We start from the raw sequence: 14807 nt of genomic DNA, 5'->3' as shown, positions 1-14807 counted from the left end.
CTCAACTCTTGTATGACAGGTCTATCACTCACATACACTCCTCCACCCACACACCCTGAGGTGCCTAGACCTGTATGTGTGCACAGCCGTGTAGACACGGGTGCCCGTTCTGTCCATGTGCCCCTCACACTAGGGGGCCTGTCAGGCCTGATGAACAGTGAGGACACACTCCCCCTGGTCCATTCGCCTCCCTCCCCTTCTTTTTAAGGAGGATATTTTAGCTGTATTCTACAGGCCCCAGGACCTTTGCATATCACAATTGGATAAAGACTGAGACACCTAATGTGGCTACAAGGAGAATTTAGGTCTGGACTCTTTTCTCCCTCCCTCTCCTGAGCCATTAAAGTAGAATGAAGCTGAGGGGGGTCAGGATAAACCTCTTCGTCTGAGGTCTCACTCTTACTATTCTTCCTTACACCTCACACTTTCCGGATTCACCCCACTCTCTGCTCCCCACTTTGCACAGCTCATATCCATGGACTTACATTCTCCCATTTCTGGGCTCCATTTAAATCAATGTCCCAAAATTCTTTCAACTCCTTCCTGGGGTGACTTTGGCACTTTTCAGCTCCTTCCTATGACCCTGCTCTGGCTGTATGGTCTGTGGGGTGCACTCTGAAACCTTCTAGCACTTGCCATATAGCTTTGTTTGTCCTGCAAACCTTCCTTTGCAGAGCTGGTGTGAGGCCGAGAGAGGAATCTTGAAGACAGTATGCCTTGGAGAGCCAGGAGTTTGTGCCTGAACTGGCAGCCTCACACAGCTGGGCACTGCCAGCCAAAATCTTGGATGAGAAAGGTCAAAGGTCCCTTTGCTCAGTTCAAGGCTTAGGGAGGTGACTCGGTAGGTGCTGTGTAAGTATGAGGACTTGAGTTTGGATCTCCAGCATCCATGTACATGCTCAGAAAGTGTGGTAGCCAGCTTGTAATTCCAGTGCTCAGAAAGAGACGAGCAACCTGGCTAGCTAGCTATATTACCCTTATTCATGAGCTCTGGGCTCAATTGAGAGACCCTACCTCAATGAATAAAGTTGAGGAGCAATTGAAGAAGACCCTCAAGTCAGCCTTGGGTCTCTGCACACACATGCAAACCCACATGTACATTCACACACACAGGGACTAGCATACACATGGACATCACAAAAATATTCATGCAAAAGAAAAATAAATTAATTAAGGATGCTCTGTTTGGCCAAGGGGGCCACAGAGGCAATGCATGGCAGGACAGACCACTGCACACTTGGGATGATGCTGAGCATTATTCACAGACTGGTCACCACTCTGATACCCCTGAGGCCTATCCCAGGTTGAACTTGCAGGGTCTGTCACGGCAGAGGGAGAAACAGATGGAGTGAGAGAGGCAGAGGGGCAGATGAGCAAGGGCGAAAAGGATCCGGGCAGCCTACTAACCTTGAAACTCAGATGCTTGCTTCATGCTGATGGGGGATTTGGCTCTCTGCAGCTGAAAGACAGGGGAGGGGAGGACACGAGACAGAGGACACAAATCAAACAAGGCCCTAGACACACGTCACTGCAGCTAAGAGAGAAATAAAGCAAGCTGCCTGGTCCACAGCTGCTCAGACCATACATGTATGCCAGGCTCCTGCAGCTGGGACAAATGTGTCCTCCCCCACCTCTAGTGCCTGAATCAGCCAGCTGGTGGTCCAGATGAAGCTCATCCAAGGGAGCTCCTGAACAGGGATCTAAGCTACTGAGGCACAGGAGCACTGTATGCCAAGATGACACATGTTCAGGGGACTTCCATGAGAGGCTGGGCTACAGGGAAGCTGCCTGCCACCTCTGGTCACATGCGCTACTTTCTCCCATGAACAGAGAGAGGCAGGGGTAGTTAATTAGGCTCTGATGAGGTGGTCCTATCCATGTAACTACCCATTTACCCATTCATTTACTATCCACTCACTTAGCAATGTATCATCCATCCATGCTTGGAAATATTTGTTCATCCACACATCTATTCACCACCAACCCATCCATCTATCCATCTGTGCACCTATGCATTATCTATTCATATAACCATCCATCAGTCCATCCACTTATTCTTCCATTATCCATGTAACTATTTATCTATTAGTCTACCATCCACCTATCTATCAATCCATGAAACCATCCATAAAACCATCCATCCATCCATCCATCCATTAATCTATTATCCATCCATGTAACCTTATCCATTCATCTATCATTCATCCTCCTATCCATTAATCCATCTACCCACCTATCAACTCATCATCTATTCATCCATCATCATCCATGTAACAATCCATCCATCCATCCATCCACACATCCATCCATCCATCCATCCACACATCCATTCCCCATCTATTCATCCATCCATTGTCCATCCATGCAATAATCAATTCATTCACATATCCACTCATCCATTTACCCTCTCAACAATCCATCCACCCACTCACCAATCTACCATTTATCCATGTAACTATTCAACCACTCATCCTCCCATCCACCCATACAGCCATCATTCCATCTATCCATGTAATCATTTCATTCATCAATCCATCCATCCACCCACTCATTTATCCACCAGTCCACCATCCATTCTTGTAACCATCCATCCATCTACTCAGTCATCACTCACCATCCTATCCATCCATGTAACCAATCAACATTAATCCATTCGTTCATCCACCCATGTAATTATCCATTCATCCATCATCCATTCATTCTCCCATCCATCCAGCCCTTCATCTTCCTACCTACCCAACCTTCTATGCATGCATGCATTCATCCATCAATGGAACCACCAATGTAACCATCCTTCCATTTACCCACCCACTGACTTATGAACTGGATCTCCTTGGGACCAACCAAAGTGACAGGGTTTCTGCTGTGGTATCAGCTCCCAACATGGGACCTGGGACAAATCTGAAAACAATCCTCTCACACACACTCTTGCTTTCAAATAAATGGACATCACAAGGAGGAATGATTTCTGTCCAGGGCTATAACAGGTCAAAGTCACACCCAAGCAGAGCCAGGTGCCATATCTACCTGCATGAGGCTCCCATGCCACCAACTGCCTCCCACCCCTGCCCTTAGGTACCTGGATGCCCTTTAGGTTCATCCGGCGCCGGGGTGGGTGGTAAGGCAGAAAGTACTTGCTATCTTCAGGTGACTCTTCTGAGGTTGAAGAATCATCAGCTTCTTGGCCATTGGTCCTGAGGCTGGTGTCTCCAAGGTTCTGTGAGATGATGGTGGCAGGAAGGTTTCTAGGTAGACTCTGAGGCAGAGGGATGAGAGAGAATGAGAGAGAGCGCTGGTAATAGACATAAGGCAGATTGGCTGATGGGCTATTTCTTCTCTTGGGTACTTGTTTGACATTCAGCCTGGGCTGTTCTTTTCTGACTTCCTGAATGTCTACCTGGATGCCATGGCTTGTCAGCACACCTTGACATGGGTCTGTCCCTTCTTCCCACCTCTCCTGCTTCCCAGTCCAACAGAAAGCTGGACCATCACATGTTGGCTACCTTGCTGGCTGAGTCTGCCCCTTGGTCTTGGTTCATGCCATCTCTAGGACCAGAATGCCATCTGTGCTGCTTTTTGCCCAATATCAGTGGGAGAACTCCAGCTTCATGGAGACATCTAGAGGTTACTTATTAAGGAGGCTTGTATCTAGTGCCTGGGCTGACTATAGAGGGTCTGGGTGGGGCTCATGCCAATTACAAACTGTCATGTCCACAGGATGACGTCATTGCATAGGGACTCCTGAATTCCACTATGGGGGCCAGGGGAGGTCTCCCTGAGAAAGAGGTATGTTGACAAGGCTGGAAGCTGAGTAATGTGTCCAGGAGAAGTCAGGCTAGGGGCCTCCCTGGTGGGGCTTGGAACCTCCAAAGAGAAGGCCTCCTTCATGGGTTTCATGATGCCTTTGAACTTGAAATATACAACCCTGATCACGTGCCATGATTCTGTATTCGCTTGCTTTGAAAATGAAGATTCAATTGCATAGCACTCTCCATCCTATGCTGTGTGTGCATGTGTGTGTGTGTGTGTGTGTGTGTGTGTGTGTGTGTGTGTGTGTGTGTGTATGTGTCTGTGTGTGGTGTTTGTACATGTGTGTGAGGTGTGCATGCATATGTGGAGGCCAGAGGACAACCTTTGGGGTCATTACCCAGATGTTTTGAGACAGAGTCTTTCACCAAACCTAGAACTTACCCAGTAGAATAGACTAGCTGGCCTGTGAGCTCCAGGGATCTGCGTGTCTCCACCTCTCCACACTGGATTACAGGCATGTGCTACCATGCTTGGCTTTTTTTTTTTTTTTAAATTCATATTCTGGGGATTGAACTCAGCTCTTCATGCCTGTCTGGGAAGTACTTTGCCCATGGAGCCACCTTCCCAGCTTGTGCTGTGGTATTTTTAAGGGATTGTGTTAGCCTCTGCCTAGCGATGGAAGTGGTGTTCCTTCATTTCTAGATGTCATGGAGGCTCCTAGGAGAAGCAGTCTGCACCCACCTCACTGTCTACTAACGAGTTTCCACCCGTGGGCACCAGTGACTTTAATCAGCACAGAGTATCTTAGTCATGGTGACCTTCCTCATTATGAGAGAGTGCCAAGGGGAGACCCACTGCTGGCTGTGGGCCACAGACAGGCAGGACAACTTGGAGAAGTGATCTGGGTCACCCAGCCAGAAGGTGGCCAGCCCACAATGTGACTGAAACTTTTAACTTTGAGGTTGCTAGTTTCATCCTTCCTGGGACTGTGTGGGTCCCAGGGATGGAACTGAGGTCATTAGGCATAGTGACAAGCACCTTTACCCACTGAGCCATTTAACAGGCCCCTAACTTTGAAATGAGTGGCCCCCACCTGATTCTGTACACACACACACACACACACACACAGGTTAGAGGGCAGGGGACACAATGATGATGGTGTGAGATGGGGTCAGCCATCAGCAGGGATCAAGAGGACACCAGGCTGTGCCTATGGGGACATGGCTGGCTAAGCCCACCTGGTCGAGGCTGCCGCTGTCCTTGGACAGGCGCCGGAGTTTGCTCTCCAGGTTGACAATGCAGGCCTCCCTCCGCACCATCTCAATTCGCATCTCATCATTCTTCTCCTCCAGCTCACGGATCTGCTTCCGGTACTTGTCCTTCTCGATTAAGCACTGTGAGTACTGAGTCTGTGCCTCATCTCGGGAGTGGAAGGCCTGCCAAGGAAGAGCTATGTGTTCAGTCCAAGAGAACTAAACTATGGTCAGAGATATGCATTACCTCCAGATGTCAAGCCAAGGGACCCATTGCGCATTTTTCTTCCTTTCCCCCAGAAATATTATAGATAGAACTGACGGCCTTGAGTACACTAAGTAGGTGCTCTACCACTGAGCCACACCCCAGCCCCTCACTGGGGGATTCTAAGCAGGTGCTCTACCACTGAGCCACACCCCAGCCCCTCACTGGGGGATTCTAGGCAGGTGCTCTACCACTGAGCCTCACCCCAGCCCCTCACTGGGGGATTCTAGGCAGGTGCTCTACCACTGAGCCTCACCCCAGCCCCTCACTGGAGGAGTCTAGGTACACATCCCACTGTATCCCTCCATCCCCAGCTATCTTCTTACTCTGTATCTGAGGCAGGGTCTCACTAAGTTGCTCAACTGGTGCAGCCTCAGCAGGCCTTGAGCTTATGATCCTCCTGTTTCTGCCTCCTAAATGCTGAGAGGGCTAGCGTGCACTAGCACACCCAGCTTGTCCCTGAAGCTTGGGCATCCCAATCTCTCCCTTCTGCATTCTGCAATCTTACAGCTATGTAACCTGCTCTTGCCATGTGCCAGGCACAGTTGTGAAGAGCTGTGTCGTACTCTCCCTCCCCCAGGGTCTGCACTATGCCAGTGTGGGTGGGGTTCTGCTTTGGTCACTATTCCCATTTTCCATACAGGGACACTGAGTCTTTGGAGGGATACCTTGCCTGGGGCACACACTTTATGAGTGACAGAATTTAACTTCCTCATTTCACTAAAGAGACCAGGTAAGCACCATGTTCTCTTATGGGAGCCACTGGGGTGCAGCTCAGGACCCCAGCTCCCCTAAGGCCTGTGTATTATGACCCCCTTGTCCTGTGATGGAATTTATCTCTGAGCTAGAGACAGAAGAGACAGATTCACGAGGAAGCTCTTTGTGGTCAGGGATATGGACCACATGACCACAGACCACAGGCTAATAGACTCCGAGTGCCTTGGGCACTGCTGGACAGCCTCATGGTCCACCACGCCCAGGGTGGCACTCTACCTGGTCACGTTCTCGCTCCACCTCCTCCAGCTGCAGCATAACTGTGTTCATGCGGTGCTTGTACATTTCACAGTCCTTCCCCAGGGTTGAGCACTTGAGTTCCAGATCTTCCTTCTCCTCCAGGTACTGCGAGCAATGGGCGAGAGCAATGTGGCACTGAGCCATCAATAGGCTAAGGATAGCAGGTGTGTGTGTGTGTGTGTGTGTGTGTGTGTGTGTGTGTGTGTGTTGTGTGAATAGTATGTGGATGTGTTGTGTGTGGTATGTGTGTTGTGAGTGTGTGTGTGATGTCTCTGTGTGTGTATGCTGTGTGTGTATGTGTGTGTTGTGAGTGTGTTTGTGTTGTCCATGTGTGTATGTGTGTGTTGTGTGTGTGGTATGTGTGTATTGTGAGTGTGGTATGTGTGTGCATGTGTGAGTGGTGTGTCTGTATGCAAACATGGATGAAAATCCGTGTGTGAATGAGGGTGCACATGGCCAGAGGCTAACATCAAGTTATCTTTATCACTCTCCACTTTATTTTTCTCAAGACAGGGTCTCTCACTGAACCCAGAGCTCACTGATAGGGTGAGGATGGCTGGCCAGCCAGCCCCAGGCATCCTTTGGTCTCTGCCCCCAACTCCAAGCACCAGGATAATAGGTGTGTGCCACCATGCCTGGCTTTCAAAATGGATGCCATGAATCTAAATCCTTATGCTTCCACCTTACTGAGTCATTTCCCCAGCCCAATGGCTGCTTAGTGCCTGCAGTTGGCTTATCCCCTTCCAGATTTGGTGTGTTAATTTGGTCTTGATTGCCAGGTATCTGACTAAAAGGGACTATAGGAGGAGGCTGGCCAATCACCAGTGGACTGCTGAGAGATGGACCATGGAGACACATCCTTGGTGGCTGCTTGGACTAGCAAAGGGGAAGGTGAGGACTACATTAACACTCATCGTTTACAACCCACAATGAGGCTGGATGCTGGGATGCTGGGATGCTGGGATGCTGGGATGCTGGGATGCTGGGATGCTGGGATGCTGGGATGCTGGGATGCTGGGATACTGGGATGGCAATTTACACCAGAGTTTGATATCAGAGATTCCTGTTAACATGCACCCATGCATCCTGCTGGGGAAGGGCCTGGCTGGCTGTGATCCCCTGAATCCATGGTTTTCCCACCTTGTCCCGCAGTTCCTCCGCCTGGCGGACTTCCTCTTGCAGGTTGTAAATTTTGTTGACCAGTTCCTGCCGGTCCTCTAGTGCCTCCTTCCGGTCATGTTCCAGGATGTCCAAGATGGCCTTGTCTGAGTCCGGTAGACTGCGCTTGCCAGCCTGGGTGGCATTGGGGACAGAGGTGAGTATAGAAGGAGGAGGACAAAAGGGCTAGCCCCAGGTCGCCCCAAGGCTGCAGAAGGTTTTGTGGTGGGAAAGCAGATGCACCAGGGGATTGTCTTGGGTCTTTCAGCAGCTTTTTTTTTGAGATTATTATCTGTAAAGAAGCAGGGAACCCCGAGCCCACTGTTTCATCCCAGCTCTTACCAGAGCCCAGCTCTTACTGTGGCTCCTCGAGACACTTCAGAGGGGACAAGAAAGGGAGACATCTCTGCATTTGGTGATCCCCCTGGAATATCAGCTAACCAAATCCTGCTAATCTGGGACTCAGTCTCTGCTCCAAGAGCCAGGCGCCCCAGGCAGTTGTCAGGGATCGTTCTAGAAGGATGGAGATGTGTTTTTGTCTCTTGCAAATATATTTTGGAGCATTGACCTCAGTGGTATCTTCTACAGTACCCACACATTTCTGAGGTCATAAATGTGGGAGGCCCTTGAGGTTGGGGTACAGGGAACTACATTTAGTAGAGTGTTCAGGGTTTCCTGAATATTCTCTTCTCCCAGAGCTGGGGTATCGGTTTCCATGTGGATGATATTCTCATTTGTCATTTTTTTTTTTCCGGGATAAGTATTATCACCTTGAATAAGGGTTAAGGATGGAGGTCAGTGATAGAGAGTTTGCCTAGAATTTTCAAGGCACTGTACTGGAGATTGAACCCAGGGCATTGGACATCTGAGTCAGGTGTTCTACCACTGAGCCACATTCCAGCCTCTCGCTGGGGGAATTCTAGGCTAATGCTTTACCACTGAGCCACACCCCAGCCCCTCACTGGGGGGATTCTAGGCAGGGGCTCTACCACTGAGCCACACCCCAGCCCCTCACTGGGGGATTCTAGGCAGGTGCTCTACCACTGAGCTCTACCATCTTTAAACTTTTTAAAGTTTAGATATCTCACCAAGTTGCCCTTGAATTCACTCCCTATCCTAGGGAGGCCTCAATCTTACATTACTTTAGACTCAGCCTCCCAACTAGCTGGGGTGATAGATCTGCACCACTAGGCCTGACAACAAACAAACAAACAAAAAAACCCCAAAACAACAACAATAAAAAACCAAGCAACCAACCAAACAAAAAGCTCTGATACAATGTCAAGCCTCTGCCAAGAGGGTTTGTAGTCACTCCTAATTCACACTCGGAGAAAGTGCGCTTCTGAGGCTGACATGTGACGCCTGTGACCCTGTAGCTAGTAAGCTGGGACTTGGTATTCACCCTCTAGCAGGTACACTCACCCTGCCCCACCTCCCCTCATCTACATAAGGATGCTGCTTCTCACCTGGATGATGGACTGCAGCTCCTGGATTTTGGTCTTCAGCATCTCATTCTCCCGCTCCAGTTCCAGGACCTGTTCCTTCTTGGGCCGGTTCTCAATGTCGTTCTTGAGCTTCAGGGACTGATTTCTCTCCAGCTTACATTCCTCTTCCATCTTGTTCAATCGGTGCTTGAGTTGGTCGATCTGGAAATACCCATGTTAGCAGAGGAGTGAGGACCACTGGCAAGAGATGGTGGGAAGAGGGTGGGGAAATGGCTTGGCTGGCGAAGTGCTTGCCATCTGAGCATCAGGACCCGAGCTGAATCCCCAGTGCCTACATCAAAAACTGGGCATGGTGGTACCTGTCTGTAATCCAAGTGCTGGGAAGGTAGAGACAGGCAGATCCCTGGGCTCACTGGCCAATCAGCCTAGCCTACTGGATGAGCTGCAGGCCAGTGAGAGACCCTGTCTCAAAATACAAGGTGAGTGGTACCTGAGAAAAGACAATTGAAGTTGTCCTGTGGCCTTCACATGCACACACCCATACTTTCATATGCATTTCCCAACACATGCAACTCCCCCAATATCTATACATCTGCCCATCCACCCACCACCCACCCACCCATCCATCCATCCATCCATCCATCCATCCATCCATCCATCCTTCCTTCCATCCATCTATTGGTACATAATTCAGGATAAAGTTCTAATAAAGAAAATTCTAAGTCTCTGCTACAGGCTGGTTTTCCCAAATCCCAAACAAACAGAGGCCCAGAGGCTTCTTCTTGGTCCTTATAAAACAATTCCTATTCAGTGTCTTTAATCTTTGAAGTTTTTAGCTCAAGAAAGTGTTCTCAGGTTGGGTCTGGAGTTCCAGTCCCAGGTATGTGTGAGATTTACTCTGCTAAAGATTGATAGTGTTATCTCAGCAATCCCAGAGCACAGATACCATTTCCCTTATCATCTTGTACAAATGAGAAAAAGCAACAATAACAAGAAACAAACAAATCAACAAACATCCCCTGATCCCTGAGGCCATAGCCAATAAGGCTATAAAGTCAGGAGTAAAAATCGGAACTCTGGAAGATAGAACTTCCTTAAAAAATGCTTATTTTATGGGTATGAATGTTTTGTCTGCATCTGGGTCTGCACCACATATGTGCCTGATGCTCACCAAGGCCAGAAGAGGGCATCAGATGTCCTGGAACTGGAGTTACAGATGGCTGTGAGCTGCCATGTGGGTGCTGGGAACTGAACCTGGGTCCTCTGGAAGAGCAGCAAGTGCTGTTAAGCACAGCCATTTCTCCAGCCCTCCCTTATTTTCTTAGGCTAGGTCTTGTTGTGTAACCCAGGCTAGCCTATATGTTATAAGGCTGATGATGTCCTTGAACTTGTGATTCTCCTGTCTTCCTAGTACCCTCCATGCCTGGCTTCATGCTCTTCACTGAAATGAAGATTCAGTCCATCCAAATTCCCACAGCTTATTTACTGACCAGTCTACTTCATTAAATTGTACGTGACCTGAGCAGATCCCAGGTTATTTATCCCACGTCCCCCTACAGTGCTTAGCATAGTGTCTTATTCATGGCAGGTGCTTAATAAATATCCCCAGAGTCTGCTTCCCACCCGGCAGCCAGAGCAAGCCTCCTGAGAGATAAATCAGCTGTCACGTCCCAGCTCGCAATCCATCAGTGGCTTCCCATCACTGGGGGAATAAATCCCAGAGTTCTTACTGTGCCCCTGTGATCTGGACCCACACCATATCTCCTCCTCCTCCTGTGCCATTTGCTCATTTGGCTCCAGGCTCACTGTTTCTCCAGCCATTTAAGGAGACAGAAAGAGCCAAGAGGACCCCTACTTGGTTCCCCCCCCCCCCGCACTCTGTCCCTGATTTGCATGCCTTGCTTTCTTATTCCCTTATTTTTGTAAAAAAGTGTTTATTACATGAGTTAATTATACATGACAATGGGTTTCATTCTGACATTTTCATGCATGTATACCTATTTATTTATTATTTATATCATATTCGCCCTATTAACCTCTCTTGTCCCTTCCCACCCTTGCTGATTTCCTTCCTCTTCCTGACTAGTTTCCCCCTTTTGAGGGACCCAGTGACTTTCATTAGGGTTGCTTTATAGGGGCAGAGGTGAAGGGTCATTGGCAGGGATATGGACACCTTACCACTGGCGACACTACTGAAGGAAATCTCTCCCCCTCCTTCAGTAACCCTGGGCTGTTTAGAGCTCCTTAGGGAGGACCGGGGAGTGTGTGAGGGGCCCTTCTCCCTTCCATGTTGAGATGCTGATGGGCCCAATCGTGTGCATTTAATCCCAGCTACTGGGAGCTCAGCAGTGCAGTGGCCAGGTAGTGTCTGGAAGACAGTATTCCACAACACTGCACCCCTTCCTCCTCTCCTCCATTCTTCCCGTCCCATTCCCCATGGTGCTCCCTGGGCCTTTGGGGGAGCGATAACCAGCATGCCTCACTCTCCCCTCATCCTTCATCCTGCTGTTTACTTTTAGACAGGGTCTTTTTCTTTTGTTATATAGCATAGGCTGAGCTGGCATGGAAACTTGTGATCCGCCTGCCTCAACTTCCTGAGCACTGGGATTACAGGTGTCCACTTCCATGCGTGGCTTTGTCTTCTATTCTTGGTACATCTCAATCAGGTGGATTACCCTGGAGGTCCATGGAGGCACCTTGTTTTTATGGTTCATACACCTGGAACACAGCTAGGAATGTAGTGGGGATCAATAAACCAAAGTGACAGAGAGGACCTGGTGGCACAGGCCTGGAATCCCTGAGGCTGAGGCAGGAGGATTGTGGGTTCAAGGTCAGACTGGGCTACATAGCAAAACCCTGTCTCAGGAAAACAAAAACAAACAGATAAACAAAAATTGAAATTAAACAAATCTCCTTCCTCTCCTCCACCTGGGTGGTAAATTCATTAAATACATCAACCATTTGGTTGCTGGTTTTTTTTTTCCCCCTGATAAACCTACTGATTATCTCATGCTCCAGCAAGCACGCTGAGTTCTGTGAATACAGGCTCTCAGGAGTGTACGCCCACCCGACAGGTGCAACCCATCCTTTCACTAAGTTTTGTGAGCATCAGGATATCTGGCTCTGGGTCTCCCGCATCCCCTCACATAACTTCAGCCCCGACTCTCCAAAGTCTCCTCTCATCTTTCCTGGCACAGGGTCTGTGTGTCTGTGTCTGGACATGTGCAAAGTGCATCTAGGTTCCCTACCTTTCTGGGAGCCTTTTTGCACGAGCCTGAAGAGATTCAGGGTGTATGTAGGCCCATCACCCTCTGACCATCATGCATGTGTTTGCACATGTGCAGAGTGTGGTGGGTGACTAAGCCGCTAAGGCCTATTGACTTGAAATACACTGGTGCATGGTGGCTCTAGAGCCCGAGAGCCTGTGTCCTTCCTGCTCCATCTCCCCTTGTTTGTTTGGGGCACACAGCTGGGGGAGGGCTGTGTGGCATGTCTGCATGTGCCCCTTTAGGGGCTTCTTGAGTCCCTAGGACATTTCTTTCCCCTTCCCTCAGGTAAGCCGGAGCCCAGGGGTCCCCACCTCGAGTTGGAGGTCGCGGCTCCTCATCACCGCCATGTTTTTCTCCTCACTGAGCTGGGCGTAGCGCATGGCTAAGTTGTAGTTGTCATCTTTGACTTTGACCAGCTCGTCATTGTAGCTGTCCCGCTCCTCCTTCATCTTGTAGTACCGCTCCTGGAAGGTCAGCAGCTCCACCCGCGTCAGGGTCAGCTGCTTCTTTTCATCCTCCAGCTGCCTGGACTTGGCCAGCAGCTCACAGCGCTGAAGGTCCTTGGCTTTCACCTGCTGCTGCAGTTTGATGACCTCGTTCATCAGGAAGTGCGTGAGGCCCTCATGGCCCTCCTCCACTGTGGAGAGGGGTACCCAGTCAGGCCTGTGGTGCGGGGCAGGGATGTTGGTGTTTATTCACTCATATGCACACTGTGATACTCTACCCTGCCAACTGGACGGGGTCCAGAATCACCTAGAAGGCAAACCACTGGACGTATTTGTGAGGCATTATCTAGACAAAGTTAACTGAGGCGGGAAACCCGTCCTAACTGGGCCTGCACCATTCCATGGGCTGGGGTCCTAGACTGATTAAAAAGGAGAAGGTGAGCTGAGCCTCAGGGTTCCTCTCTCTGCTTCCTGGCTGTGGATACATGATTGGCCACTTCATGCTCCTGCCGTACAACATGATTGGCCGCTTCATGCTCCTGCTGCCGTGCCCTCCCTACCCTGATGGACTTGTACCCTCAAAAAAGAAACCCTTCTTTAAATTGCTTTAGGATTTTGTTACAGGAACAAGAAAAGCACCTACTATACTCACCAACATTTTATTTGGTTATTTATTGCAATGCTGTGGGTGGAACTATACTGCTTAGCTATAACGCAATGGTTTTATAACACGTTGGAAATAGTTTCACTGAGTTGTATTGTCCAGGTTGGCCCTCAACTTGAATTTGCCTGTCTCAGGCTCCCAAGTATCTGGGATCATAAGCCTGTACTATCAAGTCTGGATAGCAGTGTTTACTAAACTCTTAGTTCCTGTTAGGCAGTGGGGATTCAAGAGAGCCAAACAGGCCTTGGCTGTATGGTAAGAAAGACCAATGTTTAAAAAAAATCAAATGGTAACAACAACATGACCATGAGGATTCCACACAGTATAGGCATGGTGATCATGAGAGTGAACCATGGGGGGAGGCAGAGGAACAATTTTAGAAAGAGAGGGAGGGAAAGAGAGGGAGAGGGAGTGGAGGGGCAGAGAGTATGCTGGAAGAACTGGAGCATGTAGTATGTAGGGACCTTGTGGTCACACTAAAGGCCCGTGTCTCGGGTCTAAGCTGACAAAGGAAACATCAGGAAAGCTGTGAGATCACCAAAGCAGGTCTTGGATGGGGAAAGGGAGCTGATGGGATCTTGAGGGTCGGGCCACGAGATAGAGTAAACTGATTCAGGGTCTTCCAGGAAGGAAGATTCTGTAGGTAGAAAGAACTTGTGTGGTAACTCCAGCATTGTTTTGGGGTGTGTGTATGTGATTAATGAGTACCCAGTTCTCTTAGTCTTGGCTTCAGTGTGTCCCCATTACCTATTTTATGACATCAGTTAAAGTAAGTGATGGGTAGCCGAAGAGTCCAGCATGTCACTATCTCTCAGTGGAACACCCACACACCCCCACACACACATACGCACGCGCGTGCGCGCGCGCACACACACACACACACACACACACATGTACATGTGCGTGTACACATACACACACACACACACACACACACACACACACACACACACACACACATCCCATTAGAGTCCCCATGCCCCTGGTAGCAAATCCACTTACCCACAATGGTGGAGAATCTCCGGGTGGGCTCCTTCCCAGTCACCAGCTTATAAAGTTCTGGGTAGTAAAACTCTAGACTCTCCAGGAAGACCACATAGCCCCTTTGTCCCTTGGTGTGAAGAATGTCCAACAGGCGGCCTGGTGGGGGTGGGGGGTGGGGAGGTCAGTTCAAACTGTGAGGACGTATTTGATTGGATGCCAGTCTCCGTGTCTCATCCTAAACTTGGAACCCTTAACATCTCTAAGAAGACAGTGTTACCATATTCATGTGTTTGTGTGTGTGTGTGTGTGTGTGTGTGTGTGTGTGTGTGTGTGTGTGAAGAAGCCTTCAGGTGTTAGTCCTTGCCTTCCACCTTACTTGAGACAGAGTCACTTGTTCCCAGGCTAACTGGTCTGTTAGCTTCTGGAAATTCTCCTGTCTCCACCTCCCATCTCCTTGAAGAAAACTGACTCTCCCTCTCCCAGAAAAATACCAACTGCCAGCAGCTCCTCAGCTGGGGCTGAGATGCCCTGAGACCCTCTCCTATCTAGAGTCATTCAG

General features: G+C 49.4%; 1 protein-coding gene across 1 annotated transcript in view; it reads right to left on the bottom strand.

Annotated features, from left to right (window-relative positions):
• Positions 1 to 14807, bottom strand: part of Card11 (caspase recruitment domain family member 11) — a 73985-nt gene that overhangs the window by 21157 nt on the left and 38021 nt on the right. Inside the window, exons 4-11 of the mRNA XM_036172113.1 lie at positions 14267 to 14404; positions 12466 to 12791; positions 8907 to 9086; positions 7423 to 7575; positions 6262 to 6387; positions 4989 to 5186; positions 3080 to 3256; positions 1408 to 1459 (exon numbers count right to left, since the gene is read on the bottom strand). Coding sequence (XP_036028006.1) covers positions 1408 to 1459; positions 3080 to 3256; positions 4989 to 5186; positions 6262 to 6387; positions 7423 to 7575; positions 8907 to 9086; positions 12466 to 12791; positions 14267 to 14404 — 1350 coding nt within the window. The remainder of the gene's footprint in view (positions 1 to 1407; positions 1460 to 3079; positions 3257 to 4988; positions 5187 to 6261; positions 6388 to 7422; positions 7576 to 8906; positions 9087 to 12465; positions 12792 to 14266; positions 14405 to 14807) is intronic.

This window comes from Onychomys torridus, chromosome 22 (assembly GCF_903995425.1).
Source record: "Onychomys torridus chromosome 22, mOncTor1.1, whole genome shotgun sequence".
Lineage (NCBI taxonomy): Eukaryota > Metazoa > Chordata > Mammalia > Rodentia > Cricetidae > Onychomys > Onychomys torridus.
This window is presented reverse-complemented; position numbering and strand designations above follow the sequence as displayed.